Source organism: Nestor notabilis, unplaced genomic scaffold (assembly GCF_000696875.1).
Source record: "Nestor notabilis isolate BGI_N333 unplaced genomic scaffold, ASM69687v1 scaffold8218, whole genome shotgun sequence".
Classification (NCBI taxonomy): Eukaryota; Metazoa; Chordata; class Aves; order Psittaciformes; family Psittacidae; genus Nestor; species Nestor notabilis.
In genome coordinates this window covers 3,144-18,405 of record NW_009939569.1, presented here as the reverse complement: position 1 = coordinate 18,405, position 15,262 = coordinate 3,144, and the positions used below count along the sequence as shown (strand labels likewise).

General features: G+C 45.4%; 1 protein-coding gene across 1 annotated transcript in view; it reads right to left on the bottom strand.

The window, feature by feature from the left end:
• Positions 1–208: 208 nt before the first annotated feature.
• Positions 209–15,262, bottom strand: part of LOC104409908 — a gene marked incomplete at its 3' end in the record, with an annotated part of 17,862 nt that continues 2,808 nt past the window's right edge. The window contains exons 2-3 of the mRNA XM_010019928.1: positions 1,793–1,868; positions 209–699 (exon numbers count right to left, since the gene is read on the bottom strand). Coding sequence (XP_010018230.1) covers positions 209–699; positions 1,793–1,868 — 567 coding nt within the window. The remainder of the gene's footprint in view (positions 700–1,792; positions 1,869–15,262) is intronic.

The following is a 15,262-nucleotide window of genomic DNA, read 5'->3' as shown; positions in this document are numbered from 1 at the left end:
GCAGCTACCAGAGAGGTATCTACACTTAATGCCTAGCTTATCCTAGACAGACCGCAGAAGTAGGCTTAAAGGGGGTATTCACAAGAAGATGTATTCACAAGCAGCAACCCTATGAATTTACTGAACCCTGCCCCAATAACCCTTCTAACGTCTTTCCTTACACCACCTTCTCCCAAGTGATGCTGCCTTTCTCATATGAAGTTCTTACCTGTTGCATTTTTTCCAGGTCAAGGCTGGGCCTGCTGACCTTATTCCCATACCCTTGTCGATGTCTCTTACAAGGCATGACTTGCTCAAGGCCAGCCCCAACGCTTGTGAAGATTAAAGGTCTGGAGGCCGTGCTCCGCACCAGGGGCTGGAGTCTCTTGGGAGGGGAGGCACTGAAGAGCACGGGGCTGGGGCTGGCGTGCAGGCCATCGGCGGGCTCCGCCACAGGCCGGAAGGACATGGCACACAGGTTCTTCACTTCGTCGTCACTGGAGGAGGTGTTGTTGCTGTCGCTGCAGCAGGCAAGCCTGCTCACCTGCGACCACTTCTGCTTCTCAGCCGCAAACTCCCGGTGGATGCGCTCAAGCTCCTCTTCCGAGCTGTGGCGGTCAAGGCTGGCGTGGAGGAGGGCTCGAACCTTGCAGCACTGGTTCTCCTGGTTCTGAAGCTGGTTGGTGGCCAGAGGGGTCAAGGTACAATTCCGTCTTCTCTCTGGTGGGAGGAGGAGAGAGACTAGTGGCAGAGCAGATCTGTGTCCCATGCCCTGAGCCTGTCTTCCCCTGATCTGTGTTTTTATCTCCTCCCAACTAAACTTCTGAGCTGTTTTCCCACCTTTTTGTCCCCAGAAGAAACACCCACCCTGGCTGAATGCTTCCCTTTGGAAGTTTCCAGAGTTTTGCTTTGACCAGACTGCTAGACATCCCCTTAAACTGTCACTTGGAAGTCTAGCTGCAGAGCAAGAATATGGACCTGCTGCCCATCTCATCCCCTGAATGTGGAGAAGACATGATCTTACAATGGTAGTGTTACGTACTTGCTTCTCACTAAAAACATTAAGTTCTAGCGACCAGTTCTCAGGCCAGAGGAGGCAAGCAGCACATCTGTGTCTCAAAAAATAGAGATCCGGCTTCAGCCATAAGGTGGGCACACTTTACCTGTTCTGCTGAGCTCTTTCTATGTTATGCACATGGGGCAGGGATTTGAATTTTGCTAGGACATGTCCTGTGGGTCAGAAATTTAACTTCTGCCTTTGCATAAGAATCCACTTGAATTTGGCTAAACAACGATAAAACACAGAGTGTACACAAATGGCAGAGACTTAGCATAGCTCAATAGATGCTCTAAGCTGCTTCAAATCATATTCAAAAACAGCAGCAGAGCACCTGTCTATCCTCTGTGAATAGGGCAGCCCAATACTAACAGTACAGGAGGAAGGGAGGAAGCTAAATATAAAATGAGCCCAGGAGAATGAGGGAAGTGAAGGTCAGAACTCGAAATGGCAAGGAAGAGGTAAGCTAGAAGAAAGATGATACAGGTGCACAAGAATGGAATAGAAGATAAGTTTTCAGTCCCAGCTCTGCTGCTGGCTCAGTTGTAAACCTTTTCTGCCCCATCTCTGCAGCACTGATGCCTTAACACACCTGCCTCTGGTAAAAAAAGTGTGACTGCAGTTTCTGGTAACACCAGCTTCTACCTGTGAGCTCCCAAAGACTACAGGGTGGCTGATTCAATGTATTTGGTTGTGGTATATTGGGAACAGAGAAGGAGGCACTTCCAAGAACATATCGCAAGCACATCCCTTTACCTCTGTCAATCTGAGCAAGTTCCTGGTTCTCTCCCTCAGAGTCATCGCTGTCCTCATCACTTTGGGGGTAGGAGATCTAGGTGGCAAAGAGAAATAAAAGGCTTCATCACAAACACTGGATATTGCCCTGCTGCTGCCCAAGCCACTTCTCCCAACCTCCCACTGTCATATCCTGCAGGCATCACCCCACTTAAACCACACACACCCAGCCATACCACCTCCCTGTTTACATGTCCTCATCTCCAGCCTCAGACTCCCATCACATCCTCTTATTTGCAGCAACACAAAACACACAGCCCACCACTATTTCCACCTTACTGCACCGCCAGCTCTTTCCCAAGCACAACGAACATACCCTGCCCTTAGCTTGCCAGGCATGCAGCTTGTAACCATCATGGCCTACCACATCCACATCACGTGGACAACTGAATCTCCAAAACCCACCACCGAAATAAAGACACATCCTGTCAACAGCACTATCATCTTGCAAGGCACCCACAAATGGAAGTGGTATGTTAACTTCAGCCATCCTATGTATGTACCCACCCTTCCCCCTAACAGCGCACACTGTTGTCCCTGCCAGCACAGAATCTTACAGTCCCACTGAACACCCTTAAATGCTCTAAAAGTAATGATAATTCACATAGTCTGTCTATCAGGAATTTTCAGGGACATTTGCTCTGTGTCAGCCAATGGGCTTCATCAAACCACTTACTGTATACTGAAATACCCAATTAAAACATGTTCTAACACTGAACAAACTTGGTAGTTGCCTCTTAAGAAGGGTTGGGATATCTGAAACCAAGCTTTTGTAGGTCAGATAGATTCCATTGCTGCTGTTTCCTGCGTAGAGGAAACTCTACCTTAGTATGTGTCTCTGGCAGTGGCCAAAAGCAAGTAAGTCAAAGGAAAAGGCAATACTTCAAAAGAAACTTTTATAGAGACAGTTCTGGAATAACACAATCACTACAAGAGCAGCTTTATCATTCCTTACACCTTTTTATTCAGAATTACAAGTATTCCCATTGTTCTTAGCAGAGTCTCACAAGCTACTTGCCCACAACAGAATCCAGTAGCAACAGGTTTCAAAAGGTTACATGCTGTGTTTCCTTTTTAAAAGGGTCTGATGTGCTGGTGCTTGACTTTTATAGAAGATGAGGCAGCATGCAGCCATCACACTGATAGCGACCCATTTTGTCTCCACCACTGTTCTAGGGAAACACGCTTGGAGTGTTTCAGCCTCTCAGAGACCCAAAAAAGCAACTATGCTTAACTAGGTGCCTACAAAAGATACATACAGCTGATGCACAGAAACAAGAATAGTGGAGAAATTCTGACTGACACAGGTAATAAGTCAACACACCTATTTTGTGACCGTCTTCCATGATTGTGTTTGGGGATTTTGTTCCCCCAAAAGCCTGTTGCCACCTTTTTTCCTCCTTCTTTTTTAAAGCTCCCTTTTGCCCTTCTGTATTTACACTGCCTTTTAAGAACTCAGAAAACACTCTCCTTTCTTGCTAGTCTTTAAACTACCTTTCTGACTGTCAAATGATGAATGGTGAAAGTGGCACAGCTTTACTCTCACTACTGATATTCCTGAAGTAAACACAGGGGGTTGTTTTTCCCCCTGCAACCACAATTTTCTTGCATGCATTCACACACACGTGTCATTTAAGAATGGCAGCTGGCACTGAGGAACACTGCCAAATTAACAGACTTCTGCTTGTCCCCAGAACAGGTATAATACCTTGTTTGTGCCATGGCAGTTCACAGAAGGGACAGCTGACACTGAGGTGCCATTGTGCTAGCTGCTGTACAGACAGACAGCGGGGTCCTGTCTTCCTTACAAAAGCTATGGCTCCAATTCTAACTCGAGAGGTACCAGCCTTAGTCTGTGGCTCATTCCCACATAAAACCCTTTCATTTGGATGTCGCAGGGTTTTCAGTGAAGTTTAACAGCTCTGCCTGGGAAACCTATCAGCCATTTTTTGTACCATGTAAATGTCAATACATGGCATGGCCCTGCTTCAAAAAGGAGGCAATGACATCTAGCACATGCAGGTCAGAGAGCTACTGCACAATGTCGCTGGCTTGAGATGCTTATGATAGGAGTTGGATTTGAGTCAATGATTGACATTTTGAAGGTCTTTGTGTCTACTGGTCCTGGGCTTCCATAATGTTTACTCCTCCCTGTAGAAATGCAATTTTGCTGGCCCCTAGTCTTATAGGGATAACTCTCCTCTGCTAAGTCCTCACCAGTCCCACAGGCAGCCTAACACTAATCCCCTGTGAGTTACCTCGATCGCTACCGTAGAGGCTTTGTTCAGAGCACCTGCGAGAGAAGAGAAATCTCTTTCAAACAGGAAGATACAGGGTCTGTGGATTTGGCCCCATAGTATATCCCAAAGAAATGTAAATGGTAGGACAATATGAAAGGCTTCACGGAGAAGAGGGGATCCTACAGTCTTGCATCCTGACACTAGTCATGGAAGCGTAAGCACCTGCTCTTTAACCAACTACAGTTTTTACAAGCAACATTTCAGAATGAAGGCAATTAGAGACCCCTATGGAGCCACTCTTCCTGACACCCAGCTTACAGAAGAACATTCAAGTAGCCCATTTCTCTACACCTGAGTCAGACTTGGGTTTTCCCATTATTCCCACTGGTGTCATTATACCCTTGTTCTAGACAGCACCTTGAAAAATTAGAATATTTTTCATGATATACATCACAGGCTAACCATAAAAAAGCATTAAAATCCAGCAATTGTGCACTTTGGGCATGAATGAAGTAAACAAATGCTAAGTCTCAGAAGTCACATGGCCTCTTATGTCCCATGACCTGCACTGGCTTTCAGATGGCCTCTCCTCTCTGCTTTTGTGTGCATTACATGCAGATACCCTCCTGCTTCATCTTCACATCTTCCAATCGGAGATATCATAATTTTCCTCCCATTTGTCATATAGCAAGGTCTTCTATTTTAGTATTGTTACATTCTCTTTCTATTAGTAAATCCTTCCACAAATTATATGCTGGCTGTGGGAACTGAAGTCTCCCAAGCTCCTGTGTATGAGACCCTGGCTCCCACGTTCCCTATCAGAGAACCATCACTTGTGGCAGACTAATCATGAATCTTGCAGAGTTGAAATTTTACACATGAAACTCCTTGCCATAATACATCACACAGAAGAAGATTAATGGAAGATTAAAAAAGATTGTCTCTCTGTATGGATAACAAGAATTTCTAGAAACGATAAAGATATATGGAATTGAAGACTAACGCTCCGACTACTGGAAATAAACGCTCTCTCCCTTGACTCTTCCAAGACTTTATCAGTAACACCTTCCTCTCTTCAAAAGCATCCCACTAAACACAGCAGTACTGTGTTCAGGCCTCCAGCCTCCCTTGCACAGTCCTTGTCTTGTATTAGCCACAGATTACATTCATCTGAGGAAGCACAGCCTTGTTTTTCTCACAAACTCAGAACTGTGGCACTGCTACAGCAGAAAACTTGATGTCCGTGTCAAAGATCCCACTAAATCATGGCTTCGTTCACACCATAAATACCACAGAACTGTTTAGATTAAAAGACATCTCTTGTTATCATCTTGTCAAAGCTGAGTCAACCAGAACAGGTTGCTGAGGACTGTACCCAGTACTCTCTGTACCTTAACACGCAAACTTGAAGAGAAGAAAATCTCCAATTCACAGAGATACGTGAATGTTTACAAGCCATGACAAAAAACAAGCCAGAAAAAGGACAGGTGCCCATCCATCCTCCAGTCTTTCTTCAGGAAATGCATCAGATCTGAAGGTCAAAGACAGCAGCCTCCTGTTGATGGGGTTCTCAGTCTTACACCTGGGTCCTTCAGCTCCAGCACCAGCCATGCCTTCTGCCAGGCTAAGGACTACCATGCCAATGGAAACATGGACACACTTCCCCACAGATTTGATTTTGCATCAATCTCCAGCAAGTAAAGATGGGTTTGGGTAGACTAGTCAGATGGCACTTAAGGGGAACAGAGTGTAAAGCTTATAACTTTGATGGAGATTTAACATAAAAGAAATTAGCAGATACAAGGAAAAATTAGAGACAGAGAAACATCTCTCTTTTTCTCATCACACCTCTGTTTATCAACTAAGTAATGACAACTAGCTGCAGCCAGAATTGTCCCATCACCCTTGAAGTCTAAAGTCCCAAAATACACCAGACAATAACCCCCACCCACCATGCTAAAGTGGAGTTCCTCTTGGCTTTGCTTACAGAAAAGAAATTAACCTGCTATCATAGGATCAAAAGTAACTACATTGACTCACTTGGGAGCTTACAAAAGAGAAGGGAATCTCACTTATATGGCAGAACAAATTTCTCCCTACCACAGACTTCACTTAATGTCTGTATTGTCCTAAAATCAAAAACACCAACAATGTGGTTTGGTGCAGTGGAGGGCATTTGCCTGAGGAGCAGGTAAGACAAAGATACAACTGACCACAGGCAACCCCTCATTCCCAGCTTGAATCAAGAACGCACACGGGCTGGAGGGCATGTTCCCAATCTCCCTCTGGGAGGGAAGGAGTTTACCTCCAGCGAGGCGGCTTTCCCAGCAGAGGTGAATACTGCCTGTGCTGCCACATACAAGGCTGTTTGTGACACAGGCTCATTCACTTGGAGTCTCTGCATGTAAGTAAAGCCTCTTCCAAGAGTCCTGCAAAGAGACTTCACAGAGTTGGTCTCACTCACTGGTTCTTGGCACAAAAGCAGAAAGGGATGATGAGCTTACCAAGGACTACTGGTATCTCTTCTATGGGGAACCAGTTTCCACTTCTTCATATTGGAGAAATGAAACCAGTGCTCACTTACATTGTCCCTACCACACAATTCCTACAGAACAGCTGCTAGAGACATGGGCATCCTAAAGCAGAGGGTTCTTCTCCTGGCTCTTCTCCATCCCAACTGGTTGGCTTTCGTAAAAACATTTTACTAGATTTCCCCAGTGTTATTTTTCCAGGTCAACAATCACTACAGTTGCTATGGGACACCGCCTCATTTTGAAGGAGGGAGGTGCCAGCCTCCCTATTATAAGAAACTCTCAATTAAACAAGTGAGAAACAGGAGAGATGAGACACCAAAAGGCAGTTTTGAGCCATGGAATGACATGAGGAAGAAGGAAGGAATGAGTCAAACAGACCTTCAAATTAACATCTAATTCCTCTCACAAGTTCTCCTTTAAATTTTATTTTAGGGATATTACAGGGACAATTTATGGTAGCAAAACAAGCTCTCTGACTGCCTGCTCTCTCCTCAAGAAGAGTTAGAGATTAAGTTCAGTCTTCAAATACCCATAAGTGAGATATGACTACCCAGACTAGATGTGGGTTTTACAGCTGGCATCCTTCAGCAGCTAAACTTCCAGCCAGAACAGCCCTAGCTTGGAAATACTTTCTAAAGTCTTTCTTTCCATTGTTGCTACTTTTATTTTCCTTTTTAATTTTCATAGCAGCTCTGCCTTCAAACATCTTTCCCCGTTTCCTTGCAAATGGCTACAATTCAAACCTAGGGTTCAAAACCTGTCCTGCTTGACAGAGCAGCTGTCTGGCCAAGTCCTGAAAGCAGGCATGGGCCAGTGGGACACAGCACCCCAAGGCCCTCATTTTCCAGACTTGCTTCATGCCGAAAACTGCAAAATTCATGTTTTCGTAGGAATGCTGTACATTTGGTCAGACACATCATCTTCTGCATGGGCCCAGAGTCCACTTAACCATCAGTGGTCTCACAGATTTGAGAAACAGAGTCACTCCACGCAGCAGAGTCCACACTGTGTTAACAATATAAATGTCAATGCTGGTGAGTGCTTACCATACACAGACACAGGCAAACATGGGGACTGGCAACTCTCAGGGTGTAACTGGTGGGAGTCATTAAACAGAGAACATAGAAACTGAGCCTCTGTTCTGAGGAACAATTGCTGAACTTGATTTCCAGAAGCATTGGTTTCAGTTGGATTACCTAGATCTTGAGAGGAAAGCACTATGCTTACATGCCACCATGAGAACATGAGTGATGGGTAGGAGGAGGTGCATGTGTGGTCCTCTTACTGTTTTAAATCCTCTCCCTCATCCTTCCCCAATTCCACAAACATGTGTTTTGAGCGTAGTTTGCATGGCAAGATTATGTTTATCTACTGCCTACAGCTCCTGCAAACAAGTTATAACTGTGGCCAAACCTGACTAGAACTACAGAGGTGACAGGATAATGGCCGAGTTTTGGGGATCCTCACTTGCAAGTGGAGTGAATCAGAGGACTCAGTGCAGAGACAACTGCAGTGGGGCTGGCTCCAGCACTGGGAAGGGGCACCAAGAGACAGGCCAAACCCACAGAGCAGAGCTGGGCTCCCTGCACTCTCTCACCTGCCCATCAGTTTTCTTGCACCAGTCAATCTGCACCAAGCCTTCCCCTGCACTTTCCAGGTCAAAGCTGAGATGAGACTAAAGATAAACACACCAGGGGCTTTCACAAGGTAAAAAAATAAATTAGAAAAAAAAGCACACACACAAAAACACCCAAACCCAAACAAACAGCAAGTCCTAATGCTTCAACATTGCTCCAGAGCAGTATGGTATGCAGCACCAATAATCCTATGGTATATGGACATGTGGACTCCACAGTCACCAGAAACAGTAGACATTCGATGTTCTCTGATCGCAGGGAACTGAATGAAGCTGGTGCTTACAGCTGAGACTTCTATGTCCACCCTGGGTCTGTTCTCAAAAGCTCTGGATAAATACTCTTAGAAGTGCAAAACCAAAATCATCCTTCTGAATTCCAATCAAAATGAACCTCCAAAAGACAGTGCTTGCAGATAGATGAGAACAGACTCAGTTCTACACAGCAGATTCTTGGAAGATTAGCATTCACCTGTTAACTTACTCATCCTATGCCGGGAGATAGCATTTTACATACATTCAGAAAGGAATTAGCAAGGAAAACAGTGTAAAACATTGGGAAGTACCCATAAGAAAGAAGCAGCAACCTACAAAACAGTTGTGCTGCAAAGAGATCCCTTCGCAAAGGAGGTCAACTGCTCTGACAGCTCACAGCATGGAGCCCTGGCATTCCCCTGGCTCGCACTCTGCAGGACCAGTGTTACTCGGCAGTGTTGACACCACAAAGCAATGCAGTCCAGAAAGACAAGAAGGAGCCTGAAGGATTAAAGACCTTCATTACGGGGCCTCATCCAACCTGCATTAAGATACAGCAGTTTAGCTCCATCTGTAATTTATAGCCCATTTTTTTCCTCAGCTCCAAACACAGTCAGATTAAATGCAGCACTATTTGTCACAGGCCGACAACCCCCTCAGGCATAAGGGGAAGACAGTATAAGGGACACCTAGAACTGGAGAGGCACCTATAGCATAGCTAATTTATCTGTAATTCATGTATAGAGAAAGGAGAGAATGGGAGACAGTTTTTTTTTGGCCACAGGGATTTAAATACCCCCTTCCCACTGGCATAGCTCAGTTATTACATTGCTGTGATGAGAAGAGGTCCCTCTGCACAGGCCAGCTTCTCTGACAGTTCACAGCAAGTTCCCAGCACTGCATGGGTCCCCTCCACCAGGGAGGTACAGCAGCTCCCATAAACAACACATCTGGTAACAGTTGTTCCATTCCATCCTCAATAGACCCAGAGAGGGCAACTGCCATTGCCCCAGGATGCCTCATTAGCTGAGAAGAAGCTGCCAGTGTTGGGAGACCTCACTCGACACTCACCTCTGCTCAGCACAGAGAACTACATTAACCAGATTTGCAAACACAAGGAACAATGCCTTACAGTAAGGCTGCAAAATGCATTTGGAGCACATGAGACATTTCAGCCTTCTCCTCCTCTAAAATCCCACATTAACCCTTCTGAGTGCAAGCAGACATGAGCTGTTTCATCTCCATGGATTTACACCAAACTTGTGTTGCAGCATGGAACAAGGCAGTAATACAGGATAACCCTTCAAGACCAGATCTTGGATCCATCTGGTCAGGCATCTTTTAAAGGAAGAGTTAAAGCCATGTAAGAACTTGGAATAGCTCTCACTGCACTAGATCCATTCCTGGTAGGCCTTGTGGGATTCCAAGTGGTTCCTAGCTGGGAGAATCTGGCCAGAGGGGTGGTCTCTTCATCTCACACATGGAGCAATGGGCTAGAAATGAGTGACACAAAGAATTTGAATGTTTACCATCTCCTCCACGAAATTAAATTAGTAAGAGGTAGGGCCTAAACAAACAAGAGCTGATCCTTCAGCAACACAGTTAATGGTGCAGTATTTTTTGCCAGAAGATGTTCTGGATGCAAAGATTTTGTGTGGGGAAGCTGACGGGGTTAGGTAAAATGTTCACTGGGCTACAAACATACAGACAGCAGTTCTTCTCAAGTCCGGGAGACCAAAATACATGCTGTTCTCACAGTGGCCCCTAGGTGCCCATTTCTGTCACCTGCAGGAGATAGATAGCAGGGGAAACAGTATACATCTGCCACAAGACAGATGCACTCAAGCCCCATGAATGCAAGCAGGCCATGCAGCACAAGCATTTACTTGCAATGTCACAACAAGGGGATGCACAGAACAAAACCCACTCACCACAGCTACTGAGCCAGTACCCAAACACCACATAATAGATCAGCACCCCCACGTTCCAGGGGACAAGAGAGGAAGAGTTGCATTGCTGCCCTCTGCAAAAGACCACTGAGGGGTTTCCCAGGAATTACTTGTTTTGTCCAAGCCAGGATAAAGGGTTTCTATGAACAAAAATACATACATGGAAGCTGCTGATTTTTTAAGCCTCTAGATTATTTCACTTCATCTGCTCCACACCAAATATCACTGTTCTCCCCTGTTAATGAGTCTTTGGCCAAATAACTTTTATTTCTTTGGAATAACTAAGTCCTAGGAATAAAACTTAAAAAAAAACCAACAAAGAACTCTCGCACAAAACAGTCTGGCTGCAGACAACTGTCTGGAACAACCACTTGGCTTGTGTTTAGTAACTGGGTGACAGGATATGGAAGGATTATTTTGTATTTTCCCAGCTTACATCCAGACACACTCTCAGCATACTGGAGGATGGATCTAGTTGCCTGTCTGGCACCCTTCCGCAGGATGGGAAATTCCCTGTTCAACCAAAGAAAAGTTTCTTCTCATCTTATGCCCATATAGAGCTTGGCAGATTGTGGCCTCTGATGCCAAGAAGGACAGACATCACTTGAAAAAATAGCCTGCATCATGGAAGCAATGTCAGCCCATTAGGAAGGAGTAAGATTTCTGAACAAAATGAGTGTGAGGGGATGGGATCTGTTTGCCATCAGCAACTTGGATTCTGTGATCAGCTTGCTATCAGTGGCTGAAAACCAGATTTGTAGCCCACACAGATCAATCAGCTAACCAAGGCCAGTCAATAGTTTGTTTCCTAGAAGTGTCAGAAACCAAGGTCTGCCTACTCTCATAGTGGACATGAATGAATATTGAGGTATTTGGGAGTACTTCATCCAGGCATCTCCTGTCCTTTCATAAGCCTAAACTCCTAAGTGTTCATGGTATTTCACACTCCATGAAGGCTAAAGAGGTGACTAGGTGAGCTCTTCGCATGATGTATTTTGTTGTAGCATTCCCATTCTGCTAGGGCTATCTTGGAGAGAACAGCAGACATTCACCTGGCCAAGGAGTTGGTGTGCTGCAGTAATTACAGAGGAGGAGAGACTTCTTACCATGCAAGATCCACTCCCTCTGCCTCAGCCAGCTCCTGAGATGCTCTAGCCTCAAAATGCCCATCCTACAACAACTGAACAATTCATAATGCTGTATATACTGAGGTACACGTGGAGGCCAGGCCAATGTTCAAACAGATCAGTTGATGGAAGGGATAATGAGTCTGAAAAGGAAAAACACAGCAAGAGATGGGAGAAATGCCCAGAGGCACCCAGTTGGTCCAGAAGAAGCCTGTTCTGAATGGTGCTTCACCTGTGTGCCCCATCCCTACAGCTTGGGCAGGCCTGTGTCCAGACTAGGATGAAGACACATCTGCAAGGCCATATTGGGCCATATTTCCTTTATGCTGACTTTTAGGCCTGGGTCAGAGCAGAGTTTGCACTGCACAGGGAATGCTTTCTGCGCAGATAAAGGTCAGAACTAATTGGCTTTTCTCTAAGTCCTTGCCTGGGTGTTCACACTGAGTAGCTGTGGGTGATACTCGTGCCTATTCAAAAACAGCTCAGCTGGCTTACTGTGCTGGTCAACAGTGGCAAGGGCACAAACAGGCTCTGCCCACAGCCATGTAAAACAGCTACTGCAGAGGGAACAGCCCTGAGTGCACATATACCTGAGATGCTGGTTGCTAGGAAGAGTTGGGTCACCAGGCAACCCGAATCCCACTGAACAGAACAGGGGCTATGGATAAATGCATAGGGATAGGAGGGGTTGGTGCTGCCTACACCGTGGGTGGGAGTATATTTCCCACCAAAAAGGAAACACAGCCCCCAATTCCCATACTGAGACATCCCAACAACACTTCTGTAGCCCCAGCATGCTTAAGGAACAGCCACAGAAGCTGGCCGGATTGGCCCTGCCCACCCACCACCCCACAGAGATGTCCTTAAGTGGATACAAGCCTTGTCTTTTACTTTAAAAAAAGGTGAACTTGCTGTTTTGCAAGAGACATAATTAAAATAAGTTATGACCTGGGTCTGATTTCTACTTTCACTTAACAATAAGCTATTTTCCTGATCAGAAAAACTTTTAGCATCCCAAACAGTGCAACATAAATTCAGAAGCTATAAGACAGTGCGTGACAGCAAGAAATGAAGTCCAAAGTCCAGCAAAGCGAAATGGATTAATCTGTTTAACTTCATGCAGAAGTTAAACACATAGTATTAACTTTTCAGAATTCATTTTTCATTCAAGTAAAAATCAAGAATTGAGAAATACAAGAAAAAGTAACAAGATTCCTTTGTGACACTGGTGGCTGGATTTTTCTTCTTTTAATCTAGCCCATATTTTCCTGTCAGTCAGAGAGAAGGCACCCAAGAGGATGTCCCACTGAACTGTCCATTATGCTGTATCTGCAATATGTGCAATTTGTCTGAAGTCTCACTCTCTGGAATTAAGTCATTACAGGAGATTATCAGCCCTGGATGTCAGCACAGGAAAGATGACAACCCTTGAAGATTTAGACATTATAAGCCAAGTAGAAAGAACTGCAAACCTATTATTTTACAATGCCTCAGGCATAAGTCTCAAAAACTTGAGGTTTCTGAGCGGCTGGGATTGCCTGTTCTATCCTTTCCCTTGGCTAAGTGTCTATCACAGCATTTCTAACCCACTAACAATTTTAGTTCAAAATATCACAAGTCTAACTTAAGGCATATTCATAGATACTCCAATAGCCAAAATTGTACTTATACACTTAAATTCATGCAGGTGCTTGTGTCCCTCCTGAGCAAAAGCAAGACAAACCAGAAGGATCTAACGTTAGGAGGTGCTAACAGGAGGAAAATCAAAGCCGGGGGAATGAACCTGTTTTGTGAGATGTGCTGAAAAACCCGTGAAGGGGACAAAACCTTCATACACACCACAGGAGACAGACAAAGGTAAATTTTCACTGCGCCAAGCTGTCTTCAGGAAGCCTGAAGAGCAGAGGCTGGCTGAGCACGTGACAAGCAATCACCCAAAGAAAGAAGGAAATCAATCTGTCCTCATTCATACAAAGCATGAGCCCTTACACAGATCTTTGAAAGCACACCCACTGTGCTCCAATAATAACAACACTACTTCACTCTTCATTTGGTCTGAGGAGGAAAAAATTAAAATCACACACTCCTGGCCCTGCAGAATAACAAGCTGCCACCAGGACAGTGACTCAAGTCACTGCCTGCAAGCCTGAGGTTCACTTTGCACAGCCAAGTGAGCGCCCTTCATATAGGGAAGGTCAGGATGATTCCCAGGCTGGCCAGACCCGAGTCTTATAGCCAATTGCAGATACAGGTGCCAGCAGAAAATAACCAACATGACTTTCTGGTCCCCAGTGGTGTGCAAGGGTACATGAAGAAAGCTGACACAGTGGCTTTGTTAGTGTCTCGTCCACAGTTCCCTGGTAAGCAAGCATAAGGCTAAAATTATGTAGCAGAGAAATGCAGTTCCATGTCACCAGAACAGACTCACCTATGACTTCATTGAGCAACATTAAGGAAATGACAAACATGTCTGTCTTACCTCTTCCCAGGACAAAAAGGAATATGCCAAGCACAGAAGTAATTTAACAACTTTTGTGGATTACAACATCAATTCTATCACCTCCAAAGTTGTCTGTGTCAACAGCAAAGTTGGAATGGAATTGCCACCCTTAAAGTGCTCAGTTTTCTTCAGCTACATGTTCCAGCCAGTTACTTTTTTAACACCCCACAACCCAAGTGCTTCATCCTGATAACACCTAGGGCCACGAATTAAGGGCTTAGTTTGACTGGCAACATACAGACTTGTTCCAACGAGATGCTCCCTGCCCCAAGGAGCTTGCTTGCAAGCAAAGCTTAGAAAATAGACTCCTACACTTTAGCTACTACCCAAATGTGCAAGGGCACAAGAGTTGGAGATGGATTTGGAAGAAATGCAGTTGTGTGAAAAATCCCTAATGACCAAGAGCAGCCCTGAGGACCTGAAGGTGCTGGTTGACGAGAAGCTCAACATGAGCCAGCAGTGTGCACTTGCAGGCCCAAAACCAACCGTATCCTGGGCTGCACCAAAAGGAACATCACCAGCAGGTCAAAGGAGGTGTTTCTCTCCCTCCACTACCATAAGACCTCACCTGCTGTACTGTGTTCAGCTCTGGAGGCAACAACACAAGAGGGACATGGACCTGCTTGAGCAAGTCCAGAGGAGACCACAAAGAACATCAGAAGGCTGAAGCACCTTGCCTATGGAGACAGGCTGAGAGAGTTGGGCTTGTTCAGCCTGGAGAAGAGAAGGCTCCGGGGAGACCTTAGAGCAGCTTCCAGTGCATAAAGGGGCCTACAAGAAATCTGGAGAGGGACTTTTTACAAGGGCATGTAGGGACAGGACAAGGGGGAATGGCTTTAAACTGACAGAGGGGAGATTTAGATATTAGGAAGTTCTTCTCCATGAGGGTGGAAAGACACTGGCACAAATTGCCCAGAGAAGCTGTGGCTGCCCCATCCCTGGCAGTGTTCAAGGCCAGGTTGGACGGGGCTTGGAGCAACCTGCTCTAGTGAAAGGTGTCCCTGTCCCTAAATGAGCTTTAAGGTCCGTTACAACCCAAACCGTTCTCTGACGATTCATGATTTAGCCACAGCAGCTGACGGACTCTAAGCCAACTGGCTGGACTATGAACCATAACAGCTCAGAACAGACATGCTGCCACTTAGCCACCTTTGCTACAGTGGAACAAGTGCCTAGTGCAGAGAAAGCCAGGT